The 16,849-nt window shown below is 39.8% G+C and overlaps 1 protein-coding gene and 1 long non-coding RNA gene across 7 annotated transcripts in view; one reads left to right on the top strand and one right to left on the bottom strand.

Moving 5' to 3' along the window:
- LOC123475968 overlaps positions 1 to 16,849 on the top strand; it is a 38,737-nt gene that overhangs the window by 613 nt on the left and 21,275 nt on the right. For 3 of the 5 annotated variants that reach the window (XR_006651476.1, XR_006651475.1, XR_006651473.1), the window contains exon 2: positions 16 to 90. This is a non-coding gene — a long non-coding RNA (uncharacterized LOC123475968). Of the gene's footprint in view, positions 1 to 15; positions 339 to 16,849 lie in introns of those variants that run through there. The other 2 variants (XR_006651477.1, XR_006651474.1) reach the window with 1 other exon arrangement.
- Positions 1,237 to 12,992, bottom strand: LOC116931100 (protein hunchback). 2 transcript variants are annotated; one of them, XM_032938611.2, is made up of 4 exons: positions 12,643 to 12,992; positions 3,448 to 4,599; positions 3,043 to 3,368; positions 1,237 to 2,966 (listed from the first exon to the last, which is right to left on the bottom strand). In XM_032938611.2, the coding sequence occupies exons 2-4, from the start codon at positions 4,520 to 4,522 to the stop codon at positions 1,575 to 1,577; spliced, it is 2,793 nt and encodes a 930-aa protein (XP_032794502.2). In that variant the 5' UTR covers positions 4,523 to 4,599; positions 12,643 to 12,992; the 3' UTR covers positions 1,237 to 1,574. The 2 variants fall into 2 exon arrangements, with proteins under 2 accessions (XP_032794502.2, XP_045035168.1); XM_045179233.1 differs by lacking the exon at positions 12,643 to 12,992 and adding an exon at positions 7,289 to 12,351.

Here is a 16,849-nt window from a genome sequence, read left to right as displayed (position 1 = left end):
TTCTTTATTTTTCAGGGATTGATGTAGTACGACAACGTGGATGCGATTGGATTGGAGTTGAATCGTTTTTCTTCTTGGCGCCATGCGAAGGTAGGACAAGTCATAGTTCTTGTTATTATCGGTAAATGTAAAAGCATGTGAAGATGCATCGAGGATGTTTTCTTCGTATTCAATGTGTTGCAAATTTTCACGATTTTTTCTCGCTGACCTAGTGTGAATTTTTGCTATTTGATTTTGTGCACCAGCCATTGCATTTTGCCTCCACGAACTTTTTTTCGCGGTTTTATTTCATACTGATGTGATGAGAAACTTTGCCAATAGATGGATTTTGTATCTTTTGTTACCTCGCAAGCATCCTACGTAACTTACTAACTAGCAGCAATTTTTTTTTGCGTTCTTTCTCAGTGATGTAGAATTTCGCCATCAGATGGCGATGGCGTTTGCACCCACTCGTGTGCTCAAGGTTTATTGGCAAGTTTTCTAATTTTTGTTTCGTTATTCAAAGAATTTTTCATTGCTGTTTGCTTATGGTGTGCATAAGCATAATCGCATAATCGGGCGTAATTGCTTTACACATAAACATTTCTTGAGACTTTTGATACTCAATTAAATTTTCTCATTGTTGACACTTTGAATTCAGGCTTTTAAAACAAAACAAAGTAAAGATTTTTTTTTTCACTTTTTTTATTGTATAGAGAAATTATGATTCATTTCGACAAAAAAGCCGTGCTGTCAACACACGACAAAGAGATGAGTACATTGATGACGGGTAAGGACAGGGGTGGGGGGGAGGCTTCTGGACATGTCATTTATCAACTTGGTCCTGTATAACCATCATCCAACGAGTATCGAGGGCCTGTCAGTTTTTTCCAGTTCGTTCACTTGGATTACATTCACTTTTTCAGAACGACAAATTGAAATAGGATTTTTTTTTTCAAAAATACGACGAGAGCAATAGCAGAACAAGAATCGCAAACATCAAACAAATATTTTTTCTTGTCTCGTTTATACAGTACAACACTGATACGTTAGGTGATCAATCAACAAATTGATGGCTATCGTTCAAGTGTGTTTTCTTGTGACATAAAGCTAAAAACGCAAGGCTGACTCTCGTGCTAGACTTTCGATTCATTCAATAAAACATGTCCGTTTGTTTACAATCATCAATTCGCATTGTATACCCGTTTTTTTTTTGCGATTTTACTTTTTTCTTTTTTAACGGCTGAATTTTTTGTATGTTGGAGATTGACATTTCCTCAAATATTGAAATGATTTAAAAGGGACACTTGAATAATAGAAATAGACATTTTTAAAATAAGGGGGTACGTCTGACTAGGGGCGACGGATATTTAACTACAGCTAATGAAGTGGCATTTCAAATTAATCACATTTCGAAAGAAAAAAAAATACATTCTAAATTTGTTTTTGATTTAACTCTCTTTTGATCTGTTTGTCTCTAATAGGGTGGGTTGGGTCTGGAGATTGGACTCATTTTGAAGAAACATGTGCGGATGACTTAGAAGAATGGACAGTACGCCAGTAGCGTCGCTAGTTGTTGTCTAGTCAATTGTTTTCTAGCTGTGCGAAGAGCGGGCAATGTGAAGAAAGAAGGCCAATTTATCGTGAGTTGACTGACCGCACATGTTGCACGTGAACGGATCTTGGAATCCGTGGTATCCCATGTGCATCGTGTACATAACAACGTCTTTGAAAGCAATGTCGCAATAGGAGCATTGATAGGCGCCTCCCCATTCACCTCCGCCCGGAAGGCATTTCGAATTGCGCTGTTTGCGGATTTCTTTCCTGTTTGATGCCGGACGCCACAATGGCGATCCCGCTTTGCCCTCTTGTTCCGTGTAGTGTTCTTCTAATTTTCCGCGTTCCTCATCTTCCTCTTCTTCCTCGTCTTCCGCTTCTTCTTCCATATCGTCGTCTTCCGACTCACGCGGTTGGCCCGACATTGCGGCGGATGGCGATTGCGCCGCAATTTGGCGTGGAGATGATGCCGCAGCGGCGACGGCACGTTCCAGTTTGAAAGCCTGTCCTTTGCGTCTGTGTTTATTAGTAGCCCCGCCGGATGCCGGAAGTAATTCGTCTTTTTCGCGGCTTAAATCTAGCGGTGTCTGATTGGGTCTAACAGATGGCGCGCTAGGCGCTGGAGGTGTAGGAGTAGGAGTAGGTTTAGGTACTTCCGGCGTGGGAGTCCGGCTCGTGTCCGACGATTTTTTGCGTTCCGTCAACTGTTGGTGCTGGCCGACAGGCGCCGTTGGCGTCCCGAACAAGAGGGTCGGATTGGCCAGCATCCAGCTGAAATAATCTTTCATATGGTGCTGTTGGGGTGTGCTGGACGATCCTTTGAGCGGAGTCACCGATTGCTGATGAATCTGATTGGATTGCGGGTTGGGTGGAGAATTGAGCATGTCCGCCGGAATGACTCCGAATAAATTGGCCAGCTCTCTGTGATGCTGGTCGGCCGCGGCGGCGTGGGCCAGTAAATGCTGCGAGAAGTGATCCTTGTTTGATGTGGAGTAGTCGCACATTCCGCATTTGATTTCTTCCGTCGTAGAATTGCGGATCTTCTTTTCCTGGTCGGTTGGGGCGGGTTGTTGTTGGTTCAAATGCGGATGGTGCGCTCCGGGGTACATTGGGAAATTAAATGCCTGCAGGGCTATTGAAGGTGAGTTTCCAGTAACGGGAGGGTTTGAATGAAATCCGGGTGGATCGTTGCTTTGAACGGAGGTTGCGACGGAGTTTGGTGTCATGGCGTCGGTGTTGCGCTGGCTGTTTTTCGGTTGGCGGGGCTTCTTTGCACTGCGACGACCTTTAGGTTTGCGCACTTCCATTTCGCATCCATCCATGGGGCCCATGTCGCTCAGTTTGGATGTCGAAGTGTGACCGTATTTGCGTAGATGGAGCTTCAAACTGTGCTGGTATTTCGTGGCGTAAGCGCAATCCTGGCATCGGAACTATCGATTTAATTATATTAAAAAAATTAGTAATCGATTCAATTTTCAAATTTTTTTAAATAAAATCAAATTTTACCTGGTAAACGTTTGAATGAGATTTCATGTGCGAGTTGAGCATGGATTTGTTGACGCACGAGTAGCTGCACTTTGGACACTTGAACGGTTTGGAATTGAGATGATTGCGAGTGTGATATTCGAGATGATGTTTGTATTCGGTGACGAACGGGCAGTGCGGGCAGGTGAGCAGCTTTTCGGCCTTGATGTGCGTCCTCGTGTGCTCCCAAAAATCGAGTTTACTTACGCCGACGAATCCGCACTGCGGATGTTTGCATTTGTGCGTTTTCAATTTGCCCTGGGTCGTCACCCTGGCCACTCGAGAATTTCCCATTTCATCGTCCAGTCCTTCATTTTTTTAAAAAATATTAGGTGACATTAGCATTTTGATATTCCGAATTTTTGGTTGAATTTTTTTAAAAATTACCTGCGACATCGGAATGGGCGTTTCGGATGTGGGCTCTTAATTTTCCTTCCGTACGGGCCGTGAAATCGCAATACGTGCACTTGACATCGAAATGGCTGTTTAGATGAGCCTGGAAATGGAATCGCGATGTGGCGGAGTAGGAGCACATGTTGCATTGATAGACGGAACCACCCGGTACGGATGATCCTTCCGTCATGGCTCCGTTTCCGCCTGTTTGGGTCATTAGTGCGCGTTCGAGACGAGAGAGGGCATCACCAACGACATCGGAGCTTGTTCCGTGGCTACTACCCTCTTCGTCGAGGAGCTCATCGTCGTCGTCATCATCGGCTCCGTCCTCCATCATATCGTCGTCGTCTTCTTCCGTCGGGGTCAGGAGCATGCGACGCTCGTCTCCGGAATAATGGTCGCTGTAGGGCGATCCGGAAGCGGCGCTTCCGGCTGTCGGATCTTCTCCGCAACTCTCCGAATTTCCGTTTCGTTTTTTCGTGTCGTCGTTACTGGAATTAGTTGATCCGGCTGCTCCGGTCGATCCGGGTGAAATGCCAGAATCGTTTTGATGTCTGGTGTTGCTTCCGGAAGGGTCAATCATCATTCCGTTGGTTGTCGATTGCTGCCGCACGGGTGTGGATGGATATTCGGGGATCTTGATGATGCTGCCATCAGCGGCTGATTGTTCGGTACGAACTCCGTCGACGGATGGAAATCCTCCGGCAGTGGATCCGTTTGCCGGATGGTTCGGACTGAATCCGTCCGAGTAAAGGGGCAGGGCCGTCACGTCGACGCCCATGAAATTGTCTTTGTGATGGTGGATGGATTGAAAATCCAACATGTCGCACTCTGCCTTGATCCGGCGCAAAACGACGGCCTGATCGAAATCCATTGCCGATGGGTTGAGAGCAACGGCTGCCGCCGGATCGAGTAGACTCAAACGGCCCTCGTAGCTGATGCCGCCGTTTCCAATCGAATGAGTGCCGTCAGTCTGTTTCGGAGCGCGGTTGTCGGATGCTGGAATTGCAGCTGGATGAGGTTGCAATGCGCGATTCACTGTTGCTGGAACACTACAAGTTGAGCTCATAGTGATTCCCTTTTTTTGTTTTTTAATGTTTTGAACGTTGAATTGAAGTTGCGATTTGAATTGTTGTTTTAAATCATCTTGAAATAGAAAACAAAAGATGGCGTTAGTTGAATGGCGATTTTTAAAAATTCTTATTGTATTGAGAGGTGAATGATTTTGGGCTTTAGGTCAGATTGAAATATCGCTAAAAGGTCATTGACCACTGCTTGTTATTATTGACGTACTCATCGTGTTGTCATAGAGTTTTTAGAAAAAGTAGGACGGTGCAGCTGTTATCGGCTTCGTTTGAACTGTTAACCCCTGGGTCGTTTGTAAGGTCACCTTTCACTTATACTTCCCGAAGTTTTTGGCCTTGTTTATTTACATTTTTTTTTTGTTGGGCTATTATTTGCACCTTGTATAGGGAGGTCAACGTTTGGAGAAAAATGCGGAAAAAAAAAAATAATATTTTGTTTTTGTGCAAGCAAACAGGTCATTTGCAAAATCTAATTTTGATTAATTTGCGAATCAAACACCAATAGTCTTGATGGAATGCAATCTATTTGATCTAATTGTACTTTGTCAAGTGCACGATTGTTGATTGTAATCGATGCGAAACTCGATTCCCCCCCCCTTTTTTTAAATAATGATTTTAGAGAGAGATGCTTATCTGATAAGGTCAGATTGGAATCTCTGACTAAGGGAAGAGGTCATTGATCGGGGCTTATTTATTACTCGTTAAAACTACTCAACACATTGACACGGATGTTCAGATGCGCATCTTTATCCCGGAAAAACAGCAACAGCTGTTATCGTTTGCTCTGTTATTCACCTTTTAACAACCCGCGATATTTCAAATTCAACCTTTGGCCTCGCTTCTCTCTTTTTTTCCCCTCTTTTATATTTGGTGTTCTTCAACTCTTTTCCCCCCTGTCCTCACAAGTCCGAAAGAACCCTAAAAATAAGCCTTAACCATTTTTAACCCTATCCCAACAGTGGCCGGACACGGGCCGTTTGAAAAGGGAAAGTGGCCAAGGTCTTGGCGCAGGTGATATTGACCTAGCTCGTGCTTCACACAGTACCTACCAAATAATAACCCATCAACCCCTCCAATTTTTTGTTATCCTTTTTTTTTTCTTTTTCGGTTTCTACCCGATCCAATAGGCCGCGTGTGTCCACATCATAATGCGCAGATATAATAAGCGAAGAGAGGGGATGCAAACAAGAACAGAGAGTCAGGTCGGCGCATGCGCATCAACATTTTTATATTTTTATTATTTTTTTTCTCCCCTATAAATAAATACATTTTTTCGGTCTTGTCCCCCCCCCCCTTTATTCTGTTATAGCGGCAAGCCTCTGAGTGGTGGACTTTTCGGTTGAGAAGAGAGAGAGGGGGGCATTGGTTTGAATGAGTCAGAGGACACGCGCGAGCCATCCAGTAGCCGCTTGTGATCAATGCGGAAGCGGAAAAAGGGATCAAGACAAATAATAAGGCGAACTACCCTCCCATGTAGACTTACTATATATACACATCCACGGTGGCTATATGAGGAAATATGAATTTTTTTTCTTATTCTTTGTTTGCGCTACACTTTTTGCTTGAAAAATATCTGAATTTGTCTTTGTTGTTATTGTTGTAACGAAAATGTGCCCTCGACCTTGTCAGGTCATCGACTTTTTCGTTGCAGATGTCGTCGCAAAAACTAACAACTCTATTTTTGGCGCTCGGTGATGACATTTTGAATTTTTGCCGTTCTAAATGAGATGGAATTATCCGCGCGGTGGGGAGGGATAGCAACGAAATGGCCAATGCAAAGTCATCTCTTTCTTTTTTTTAATAAAAAAAAAAGAGATTGCTATCAGTAGGTCTGATTTATTCATCGAACTTGAGTAAACCGCATCAACTTGTATGAGAGCCGCCTAGAGGGAGGTCTCTTTATATCGGACAGTTTTCTTTCAATGCAGCAGATGGGAGATAAAAAGACATTAAGAGGCCTACGTATAACAATCAGTACAGACATCCATCGCTGGATAGATGCGCTTTTGCCCTCCTCCCTGCTGTTCAAATTGGCCTCGTCACGTTCGGCAGCCATCAAATCAACATTATCGTCTTTCTTATTTTTAATTTTAATTCAATGCAGAGCAACAGGCTTATATTACAGTTTGAATCGTACTTTCTTTTTTTGTGCCTTGCATTCCGAGCACTTGTCCTAAATTTTTCAATTTTTAAACTGACAATCTTAAATGTAGTAGCGCTTTAATTTGTTGAAAACATCTTTGCAGATCTTGTACTCTGTGGGAATTGGGTTAACTGTACGATGCGAAAAAAAATTGGCAAAGATTTTCTCACATGTTTTATTTTTTGTTTGGATGGGGATGAACCATAAAACCATCAACTAGGAATTGAGTTGGGAAAAAAGAGGTACAAGACGGTCGTTGGGTGCATTGCAGACCAGGAGAATTCGAGATGGATCTACATCAAAATGGGTCGTTAACTTTAACCGTCCAGTACTTTAAAAGATTCAATGGCTTTCAACTAGATTTTTTTTCGCGAATATTTTTTTTTTTTTGCTTTTGAAGGTTTTTTTCCTTGAAAAACACGTACGGGTTGGGTTTCCGTAGAATTTCAAACAGAAGTCGCCAAAACGAAGAGATTCGTTCCGCTTTGCATACATTGCCCTCTCTATCGGTTGTAATTATTTTCTGAATTTTACGAGCTCTTTCCCACAATTTCCAACTTAAAAATAAAAGTAGGGCACTTTTTTTAAAAATGTTTTTTCAACTTACCCGCCAAAATTTGAAATGGACCTTTTCCCTAAAATCGAATGGAATTGTAACTTTTGAAGATGTCTTGATTTGATAACCAACACTTAACACACTAGCCAGTGCACAGTCAGGGTGGGAAGTTGGCGATCCTCAATGGCTTCCGTCCGAGTTGCAACTGACGACCTTATCCGACCCTCGTCGGCTCTCTCCCCTCTTGCGAGAAAACATTTTTTTCTTTTTCGCTATATCCCCGAAAAAAAAAATTTTTTAAACGTGAAAAACAACCCCCATCTCGAAACGTCACTCCTCCCACCTCGGGGAAGTCCCCTCTTTTTTTTGCTGGGGCCCAATATCTTTAAATAGCTTCTTAAAAAAAAAAATTCGATCATAAAGAAAACAAATGATGAAATTGTTTTTCAAAATTCTTGGTACATTGGCGCCCTTTTTTTTTTTCTTATGGATTTACGATTTTTTTCCGTACAACATCCTTCAAAAGAAAACACGTTTTTACATAAAGGGGATATCCGATAGTTTAGCGGTTTCATACGCAACACCTTTTTCTCTTCCTTTAAATTCTTTTTATCTTTTGTACCAATGACCTCACACCTGGCCCTGTCTTAACAATGTCTCGACTTTTTTTATTTCTTGTCCGTCGCAACTCTTCCAAACCAAAGGCGAGGACAATAGAATTTTCTTCCCCTTTTTTTTTTCATAAGATGTTGAATACCGACAGTTGACTTTGTAACCCCCCCCATGTACCACCAGTCTTTTTTTTTTCTATTGAAAATTCTAACGCATAGGATCTGTCCATTTTTTTTTTAAATGTTGAACGCTAACCAGGACACGTGTCTATTTCCAACGCAATAAAAAAAACCCTCTTCACTCTAAATCATCCCAGATTTTGTCGTTTGATTTGAAATTGGCTTCCAATTGTTACGTAAAAAAAAAAAATAAACGAGCCCAACGCTTGTGGCTCTCGTCTTTATTGTTCCGAAAACGGCCATAATAGAAATGGATCTATCGATAGACTTTGACCGAGGGATCAGTAAGAGGAGGTCAGTTAAACCATATCTGGCCGTTGTCTTTCCTTTCTATAAATGTAATTCTTTTTGAAGGGGTAGGCAGGGGATATATGATTACATTTTCTATATATATATATATATATGATTTCTCTTTTTTCTACGTTTCGTACGCACGAGTGTAGGAGAGGCAGCTTATCATTCGATACGTCCATGGGGCTGTGAATCACCACCCTCTAAAAACCCTCCCCGCTTCTGATGCGAAGTCCACGCAGACAGTTTGGTACATATATTTTTCTTTTGTGTCGCTTTTTTTTTCTTTTTCTGTGAGAGGGGGAGGGTGAAAAAGCGACGCTAGAATGAAAATAATATAAAGCGTCGCTGGGGTTACGTACACACACAAGTAGAGCGGCCATCGTTGGACGCCATTTTTCTTTGCCCAACCAATAATCGCTTCCTATATATATATATGAGTGTGTATCTATGTTTCTCTCCCCCCCCCCCCACCTCCCGACACCACCCCCGCCTTCTCGCTCTATTTTGTTTTTGGTGGGTGGGGTGGGGGGGGGTTATATATTTTTTTTTCGTTGTGTGTTGCTCCTTCTCTTTTTATGTAACGAAACAGAGGGGACACAAAAGAATAATTTTTTTGTCTAGTGTAGTAGAAAGACCAATCAGCATCGTGCGTCGACTCCCGACCAATATGAACGTCGGAAAAAAAAAATGTAGCAACACAATAACAAGAAAAAAACAGTAATCCTCGTATTATCATATTTAGGAATAAATAGGAAAGACAAGTAGCTTTTTTTGATCATGTTACATTTGATTGCGAAACGGGATTCTTAGATTCAAGTACCCCACAATAAAAAGAATGCAATTGGATCATAAAAAATCAAAAAATCTGAGGTAAATTGATTAAATGAGATCCACGTGCAAAAGATGGTGGACTGTATGAAGGGCGTGGTCAATCAGTGGGTACAAATAAAAGGAGAAAAATGTTTGGATCGATCAATACTTTTGTTACCGTGCCAACCATTTTTTTATTCTATATTATCCTTTGTTGTTTTTTTTTTTTAATTATTATTCATTCAAACTTGTTTTATTAATTCAAAGAATTATCTGTTCCGGGGTCTATTATCGAGGGTCTATTTGCTAATATTCAAAGCGACTTCCTTTTGAAAACAGACTTTGGTGTGCGAGTTATTTAACCTTTCTTATGACCCTCCTCCTGTCCAGGAGCATTTTCTATTTGTTCTTATTGACGAAAACACATGGATCGCGCATGTTTATGTCGTACACCAAGTTCGAGACGCGAAAACTTCCGGTACGTTTGTCATCGAAAAGAAACTCGCGTTTGTCCATCTTTCTTTCTTTTTTTGTGCGTATACACAGAAAAAAAAGAAAAGAATGTGTTTTAAAAGGGGTCAAATGAGGTTACATCAAGGAAAGATTCAAATAACACTCGGCACTAGCGAAACGTAGGAAAACACAAGAAAATGACCGGAAATATCTTTGCCATTGATGTGCGAAATTTTCGCCTTCCCCTCGCCCCTTTCTTTTTTCTTTCCTATGGCACAGGTCAACAGATGGCGTGCAGTCTATTATAAATTTTTGAAAAAAGGGGGGGGGGACAAAATAAAAAATTTCTTTCCTTCTTTTGGTCCGTGCCTTGTCACAAAGACGAGCACGAGCCCCGTTCTTCCTGCTTCCTCCCCTGGACCTTCTCGGACTTGGCTGAGGCCCTTGACGACCTATGACCCCATCGAGCCGTTTCCTCATTCCATTTTTGTTGCACATTTTTAAAGCGACAATTTGGCAACATTCCTGTGTACGTTACACACGAGTTGTAGTCGTTCATCATTTGAACTAAAAAATTCTGCTTGTCAACCAAAGTCCAGTCGCTAATAGGCCACTCTATTTTTTTTTGTTTTTCTTTAAAAAATTTCGGTTGATGGATTGGCATTTTTCTTTAATTATCGTTGATTGAAGCACAAGTTTTGTTTTCGAGTTTGAATTTTGCGTTTGGGGCGAACGACCTCCGACTCTCTGCAAATTCGCCATGTCGCATAGCAAAGAGTCACAATTGAGAGCATAAAATTCCCCTCTTGTTTTTAATGATTCTTTCTCCACCCTTCAGTTAATGAATCCTTGGGACATCCCCAATTTTTTTTTTCTTTCAGGGATTGAACGGGTGAATTATTGTCACAATGTTTCCCATTTTTTGTTTGAAATTTGTTTCTATTCCACCTTTTTTTGAATGTTTTTTTTTAAAATGGCAAATACGCAAAATGGGGTCATTTGAATAACATTTCTCAGTAATATATCTTATTCTCTGCTGCATTTTTTCTTTTTTCTTTTCTCGTTTTTATATGTAAAACTTGGCACTTTGCTCTCAACCAAAAAATACCGAAAAACAAATGAGTTTGGCTGAACTGTTGGGATTCTTCTTTTTTTTTTGCCGATCTCCAAGAAAAACAACAAAAGTTTTTAAGAAATTGCTATTTTTAAAATTGTGGTAGAGGGCAAACAAAAAAAAAAAAAAAACCAAAAAAATGGGGAATTGTTTTTGCGCTCTTGCGAACCGAAGGGAGAAAACAAAAAGAACTGAGAAACTCATTTGTGCGAAAGAGTCAGACAGCATAAAAGAGAGTCTCTTTCCAGACAAAGATAGCCCTAAAAATAGCCACATAATTTTATTTTTATATATTTTTTTTCTTAAAAAAGACAAGTGATTTGTTTTTGGCGTGAAATTATTTGGCTGTCGAGCCAATTCTAAACAACAGTGCCCGTGATTCATTGAAAACAAATTTGCCTTGTAAAATCAAGTTTCATTCAAATTTCTGCTTTTCCGCGCCAAAATTAAAAAAACAAATTCAATTCAATTTTTAAAATTAATACTTTTTTAAAAATAAAATTGAAATTGAAATGTCCGCTATTTATTTAACCTCCATCTATTTTTTTTAAAACCCCTCTCCCTGTAACATCTCCCATACTCCTCGTCTTCGTATGTGTAAACAGCTGTGTGTCGCACGTCTTCTCATTTTTCTTTCTGTGATACAAGTCCCGTTGTTAAGGAGCTTATCGTAGACTGAAAAAAAAAAAAGAAACTTGTCACGACACGTGGAAGATTCTTTTGTTTTTTTCTTCTTTCATTTGTTTTTTTTTTTTATTTATTTTTGTTTAGTTTCCCCTTCCCTTATTCTCTCCGTCAGACAAAAATGAAACCCGCCCACACACAACGAAGACTCTTGCTGTGGGTCCAAGAGCCCTTCCTTGGACCCCGTCTATAATCTTCCTCCACTCCGTCACTCCCGGGGGTTGTTGTGTCTTTGTCGACGCCCCACATCCGAATCGTTTCGCACGCGTTATCATTTTGCTCCTTCATTTTTTGTTTTGTTTTTCTTTCTTGCCTCGTTATAACGACGAACATACGCACATCAAGATTCCCCCACCCGCAAATATAATATTAAAAATAATAAGAGTAAAAAGAAGAAGAAGAAGAAAATATATCCAAGTGTGCCGCACGTGGAGCCGTTTTTTTTTTTTATCGGGTTGTCATGACGACACCCGGTCATCCGCCCGTCTGAACTTTTTTTGTTTCTGTTTGCGCGCGCGTGAGATACAAATATACAAGGGACGGACGTAGTGAACGTGACTGATTTCAGAAGACGGGGAGGAGCGCGGGGTGTTAAATAAATAAAGAAGGAGAAGAGAAACAAAAAACAAGGCGCAATCGGTTTTTGGGATTGTCGTCCTTGATCCTGACATTCAAATCTCGAACGGGATTTTCAGAGTAGGAGAAAAAAAAAACAAAGAAATAAGGTCGTTGATAATGTTTCAATAAATCTGTTACAAATTCAAACAGGTAATTTTTGTTTGAATTTTGATCATTGATTTATTTGATGTTGGCGGTTTGAACTTAAAGGCCTTGGTGGATTTGATTTGAATGTCTGGATGGGTTCATTATTATGCAAATCAAACGCATTATGGAAGGCAAACCGGACACAAATTCACACACGTAAAAGGGCCAATGGATTTCTTTTAAATGTCAGTGGTGTAACAGTAAACAACATTCTTTTTTTTTTCACTTTTACCCCCCCATCTCTCTTTCTCCCTAGGACGTACACAACATTTCCCCTCTGAGTAGGGAAAAAAACAAAAAATGAAGAAAAACGAAAGACGATGGTGTTTTTCCTCGTACGTGTTTGTGTCTGCGTGGGTTATATCAGCACATAACCCCTCATCTGTCCCCCTTTCTCTCTCTCTTTCTCGTGGGGGGGTATAAATACAACTCGGGAAAAACAAAACTAAAAAACATGAAGAAGGAAAGAAAAATAAATAAAAAAACAAACTTACTCTCAAGTCCAGTTGGTCCTTTTTCTTCTCTTCTTCTTCTCAAACACACGAGTTTCGACGAAACGTTCCAAAGTTCGAGTCTTGATTTTTTGTTTTAAATTTCAAATGAAATTCACAGCAGAAAACAATTCACGTTCACGACACTGGATGTAAACAGTCGAAAGTAGACAAGAAAAAAAAAAAAACAATTTCCGGAGACACTTTTTTTTTTTTTTCGATTGAAAATTGAGAGCAAGTTCACCGGTGCGCGTAGTCTTGATTACTGGCACTAGACTTCTCACTCTCTGTGGGGGTATATATCAAGGCGAGAGGAGTTTTTTTTCCTTTTTCTTATTCTCCACCCTCCCCCCGTTCTGAATAGTAGTAACAACTAGAGTACAAAAACTGGAAAGAGTGTGTGTGTGTGTGCAGTACTGTTAGCACTAGTGGGCTGGCGCTTGTACGTCCGTCATTGGAGAGTAGGCGGAGCCTATCGCTCCGCCTACTTGGACGTGTATTGCGAATTTTTTTTTTCTTTTTCTTTTGGTGGGTGAATGATTTTCTTGTTAAAAACGCTATCAATCAGTTTTGTTGAAGATTGAGCTGTAGAAATGTAGAAGTAACCAACCGGAAGAGACGGAATAACATTTTTTGTTTGCCACGTGAAACGAGTCGTGCGATTGTAACGTACGCAAAAATAGATTACGATTAAGAATTGAGACAAAATGTTGATTCTTTGAAAATTTTTTTTTGTTTTAAAATCGAAACAAGTGGAATATCTGCCAAACATCAACTTCTATGATATATGGCACGTATAAATAGCGAAGATATTTCTCGTGTTTGATGTGTGTACTGTGTATATTCATTTTGGCCTTCTATTTTATTTGCCAAAGTGACATTTTACAACGTACCACAAGACAGTTGATGGACACTTGTGTGTGGGAAGTTTTCTTCTTCCCCCAATTTTTTTTTAACATATAGAAAGAAAAAAAGGGACACATTTCTTAAAGAATTTCGGGCTATTTTTTTTACAGCCTTTTTTCAAACAGTAGCTTCTATTTTTTTATTGCCCCCCTTTTCATCCCTGAAGGGTTTCGTTCTCCGTTAAGGGATTTTTTTTTAAAGAGGTTCAATAGTCACCTGAAAAAAAAAAACGGAAATTGAAAATTCAGAACTTGTTTTTTTATTTTTTTATTCTTTCATTTCCCCCGCCCTCAACAGTTGAAACTAGAAGGGATACATTTGATCGTTATACACACCCTTAACGTTGTGGTCATTGGCCTCAACCACCCCGCAAAAAATGCGAGTTATACGACCTTTTTGCGAATAAGATCCCCCACCCAAAAAAAAAACAAAATTATGCCATTTTATTGTGCGAATCGTTGGGGTCATTATTTGAATAATGACATCACTCTAAACAGATGCGCTACAATGTGTATCCCTTCTACTAACGGGGGGGAATACATTTTTCTTTTTAACGTTAACGATGTTATAGAAAACATTTTTTGTGTGTGTGTGTGAGTACTTCTTTATGCGAGACACTTTGATGAAGCCCATAACTATTTATCTTAATTTTTTTCTTTTTTTTTCCAGATTCTCCATCTCTACGAGAATGTGTTTTTTTGACCTAGATTTTCATCTAGCGCCCTCTTGTCTTGTTTTTTTTTCCTCTCCCCCCTCTTTTTTCCAGCCCATTATCTCCATTTCGGCTCCTTGAATCCCCCCCCCCTTTTCTTTTCAAAGCGAAAAGTACGAAAAAACAAACAAAAAAACGGGCCTCATTTTTTGTTTTTTTGCGCGCCATGTTTGAATTTAAATTGAAACAAAAGTATTGAATTGATAATAATAGCGATGAGGTACAATATTGAGTGTCGTGACAAGCCAAAAAAAAAAAGAGAAGGACACATCCGTTGTCTCCCGTAATAGCAACAGCTCCCGACATGTAACAAAGAATGATCACTTTGTTTGTTTTGGGTCGATGTTACAAGTCGTCAACGTTTTTACCGAGAAGTGTAAAAAAAAAAGGGAAGGTAGACAACAACAACAAAAAATAACTCTAGGAACTTGTTAGTCAAAAAAGAAAAAAAGAGGGGATGATGGAAATGTCAACGGATTGCGTGCGTGTTGTATTTATAGTCTTGATGTGATGGCAAACACAACCAGACGGAGCGCAAGTTTTAAACCGGAAAAAATGTGGATTAACTTTTTGTTTTTTTGACTGCGGATGTAAGGGGATGTACATAAACGAGTAGTCGGTACAACGGTCTGCTTTGTTTTTCAGAATCGTTGGAACGAGTTTGACGAAGATAATCCACAAACAAAAAATGTCGGACACGAGTTTGGTCGGAATTAACTTTTTTTTGGAGAGGAACACAAAAAAAAATTAAGGATTCTTGAATATTTAAATTTTTTGGGGGGGACTTTTGGGGAAACAAATGTGTCAACATCTGCCGGGTTTTTGAAACATTTTTATCTGAAAAAATTTCTCTGAATCTTTTTCTACTACCCTGAAAATGTCGATGTTTTTTTCGAGTCGTCGGGAATCCTTGACAAGTGGGTTTGATGACGTAACAATCCACTTGTTACATAAGTGGATTCCCTACAGTTTTTTTTTTAACTTCGATGGGTGTGTCTGTGGGGAATCCCTATTTTTTATGTAAGAGGGGCTGTTTTTTTTAACGTTTTTTTTTGTGTGTGTGTTATCCCCCTATTAGATGAGGATCATCTCGTGTTTGTTGTATCAACAACCCACCCCAATCTAACCCAAAAAAAAAAGGCACGTGCTATAAAGGAGAGGGAAAAAAACTCGACTTGATGTTAAAAAAAAAAAAATGAGGGGGGACATCGAAAAAAAAAGCTTTGCGGTAATAAAATGAGACGGGTCTTATTCGATTTGAGGTCCTTGATCTTTCCACATCAATTGTTGTAGAAAAGAAAGCCACAGCCCCTCCCTCGGAAGAGGAAATCTTTACTTAATATCTGCCCATCTTGTAATGACAGAAATTCAATATCTGTTTTTCGAAAAATTGCTACGAAAAAAAGTGTGTGTGTGTGTATAGGCCTTACACACACAGACACACGTAGAGAGCCAACGGTTTTTCTTTTATATCACCAAAAGAGACGCTTACCAAATAGATTTTTTCGACCTTATTCTTTTTTTTTAAAATACATTATCCTCCCTTTTTGTATTATACGATTTTTTTTTTCTATTGGGTTTCGCCTTATCGTAGGGGAAGATGGTAGGCTGTTATGTAAGAGCGGAAAAAAGAGAGGGGGGGATTGACGACAGATTTTTTCTACATGTCCCTTTTTATTTTCTGGTTTTTATAAGGGAGGAAATGAGAGAGGGAAAAAAAAATTTTCTTTTATTGTCCGAAAAAATCCCCTCCTATTCAATGTGTGTAACCGACGTAAGACCATTGGGCGACACATAAACATGTATACGCACATGAAAAGGGAAGTACTGAATTTTTTTTTGTGTTCCTCTTTGAAGTTTTTTTATTTATTTCTTCAGAAAAATGGAAAGTCGCCTATTGTGTACATCAGCGCGCGTGTGGATGTCATTCACCGATTCTATCGTGTTGGTTTTACGGCGACATGTAGCACGTCCTCTTTCTTGTATGTGCGATGTCAAGTAGGAGGAAAGGTATTTTTTTAAAATAATAATAATAAAAAAAAAAAACGTGGTTTTTGTGGTGATCGATGACGTCAAAATTTCAAGGGTATGTAGAGATTTATGTTTTCGGATGATGGTTGACGTCACTTTGACCGCGGACATCCGCCCCCGCCCTTCGATATTAGGCTGTGTGGCGCTACCTTCTCTATTTTTAATGTACCAGCAGCTGTTCTTGCGCGCACTTTTTTATTTCTGACCCTATCCAACTGTTATTTTATCAATCGCTTTAAATGTACGCAAATCTTGTTCCATTTATCATTTCATTTTGAATTATTTTTGAATGCGTAAAACACGTTTTTTTTAAATAATTTGTTTGCCACCTGTTATCCCCTCAAATTAAAGCAAAAAAAAAAAAAATGTCGAGTGCATTAACCAAGTAGCGCGTGCTAGATGATCCAAACACGCGCTCGATGGTTCAGATATCAAAAAATAGAAAAAAAAAAATGATAAAAAGTGAATAGGCATCTGGCAGCCTCTCCTATTATGTCATTCGGTTCTTTTGTGACACCGCCGTACTTTTTTTTTTTTTTCTCCATTTTCTTCTTTTTTTTC

Source organism: Daphnia magna, linkage group LG9, assembly GCF_020631705.1.
Source record: "Daphnia magna isolate NIES linkage group LG9, ASM2063170v1.1, whole genome shotgun sequence".
NCBI lineage: Eukaryota > Metazoa > Arthropoda > Branchiopoda > Diplostraca > Daphniidae > Daphnia > Daphnia magna.
The sequence above is the reverse complement of the archived record's forward strand: the minus strand, read 5'-3'. Positions and strand labels throughout refer to the sequence as shown.

What these genes read in the sequence shown, in the direction of transcription:
- LOC116931100 (XM_032938611.2), bottom strand. Translation starts at nt 4,522, where the DNA reads ATGAGCTCAACTTGTAGTGTTCCAGCAACAGTGAATCGCGCATTGCAA. An exon ending in CGCCCATTCCGATGTCGCAG is followed by an intron (nt 3,369 to 3,447) that starts GTAATTTTTAAA and finishes AAAAAAATGAAG; the next exon opens with GACTGGACGATGAAATGGGA. An exon ending in CTCATTCAAACGTTTACCAG is followed by an intron (nt 2,967 to 3,042) that starts GTAAAATTTGAT and finishes TTAAATCGATAG; the next exon opens with TTCCGATGCCAGGATTGCGC.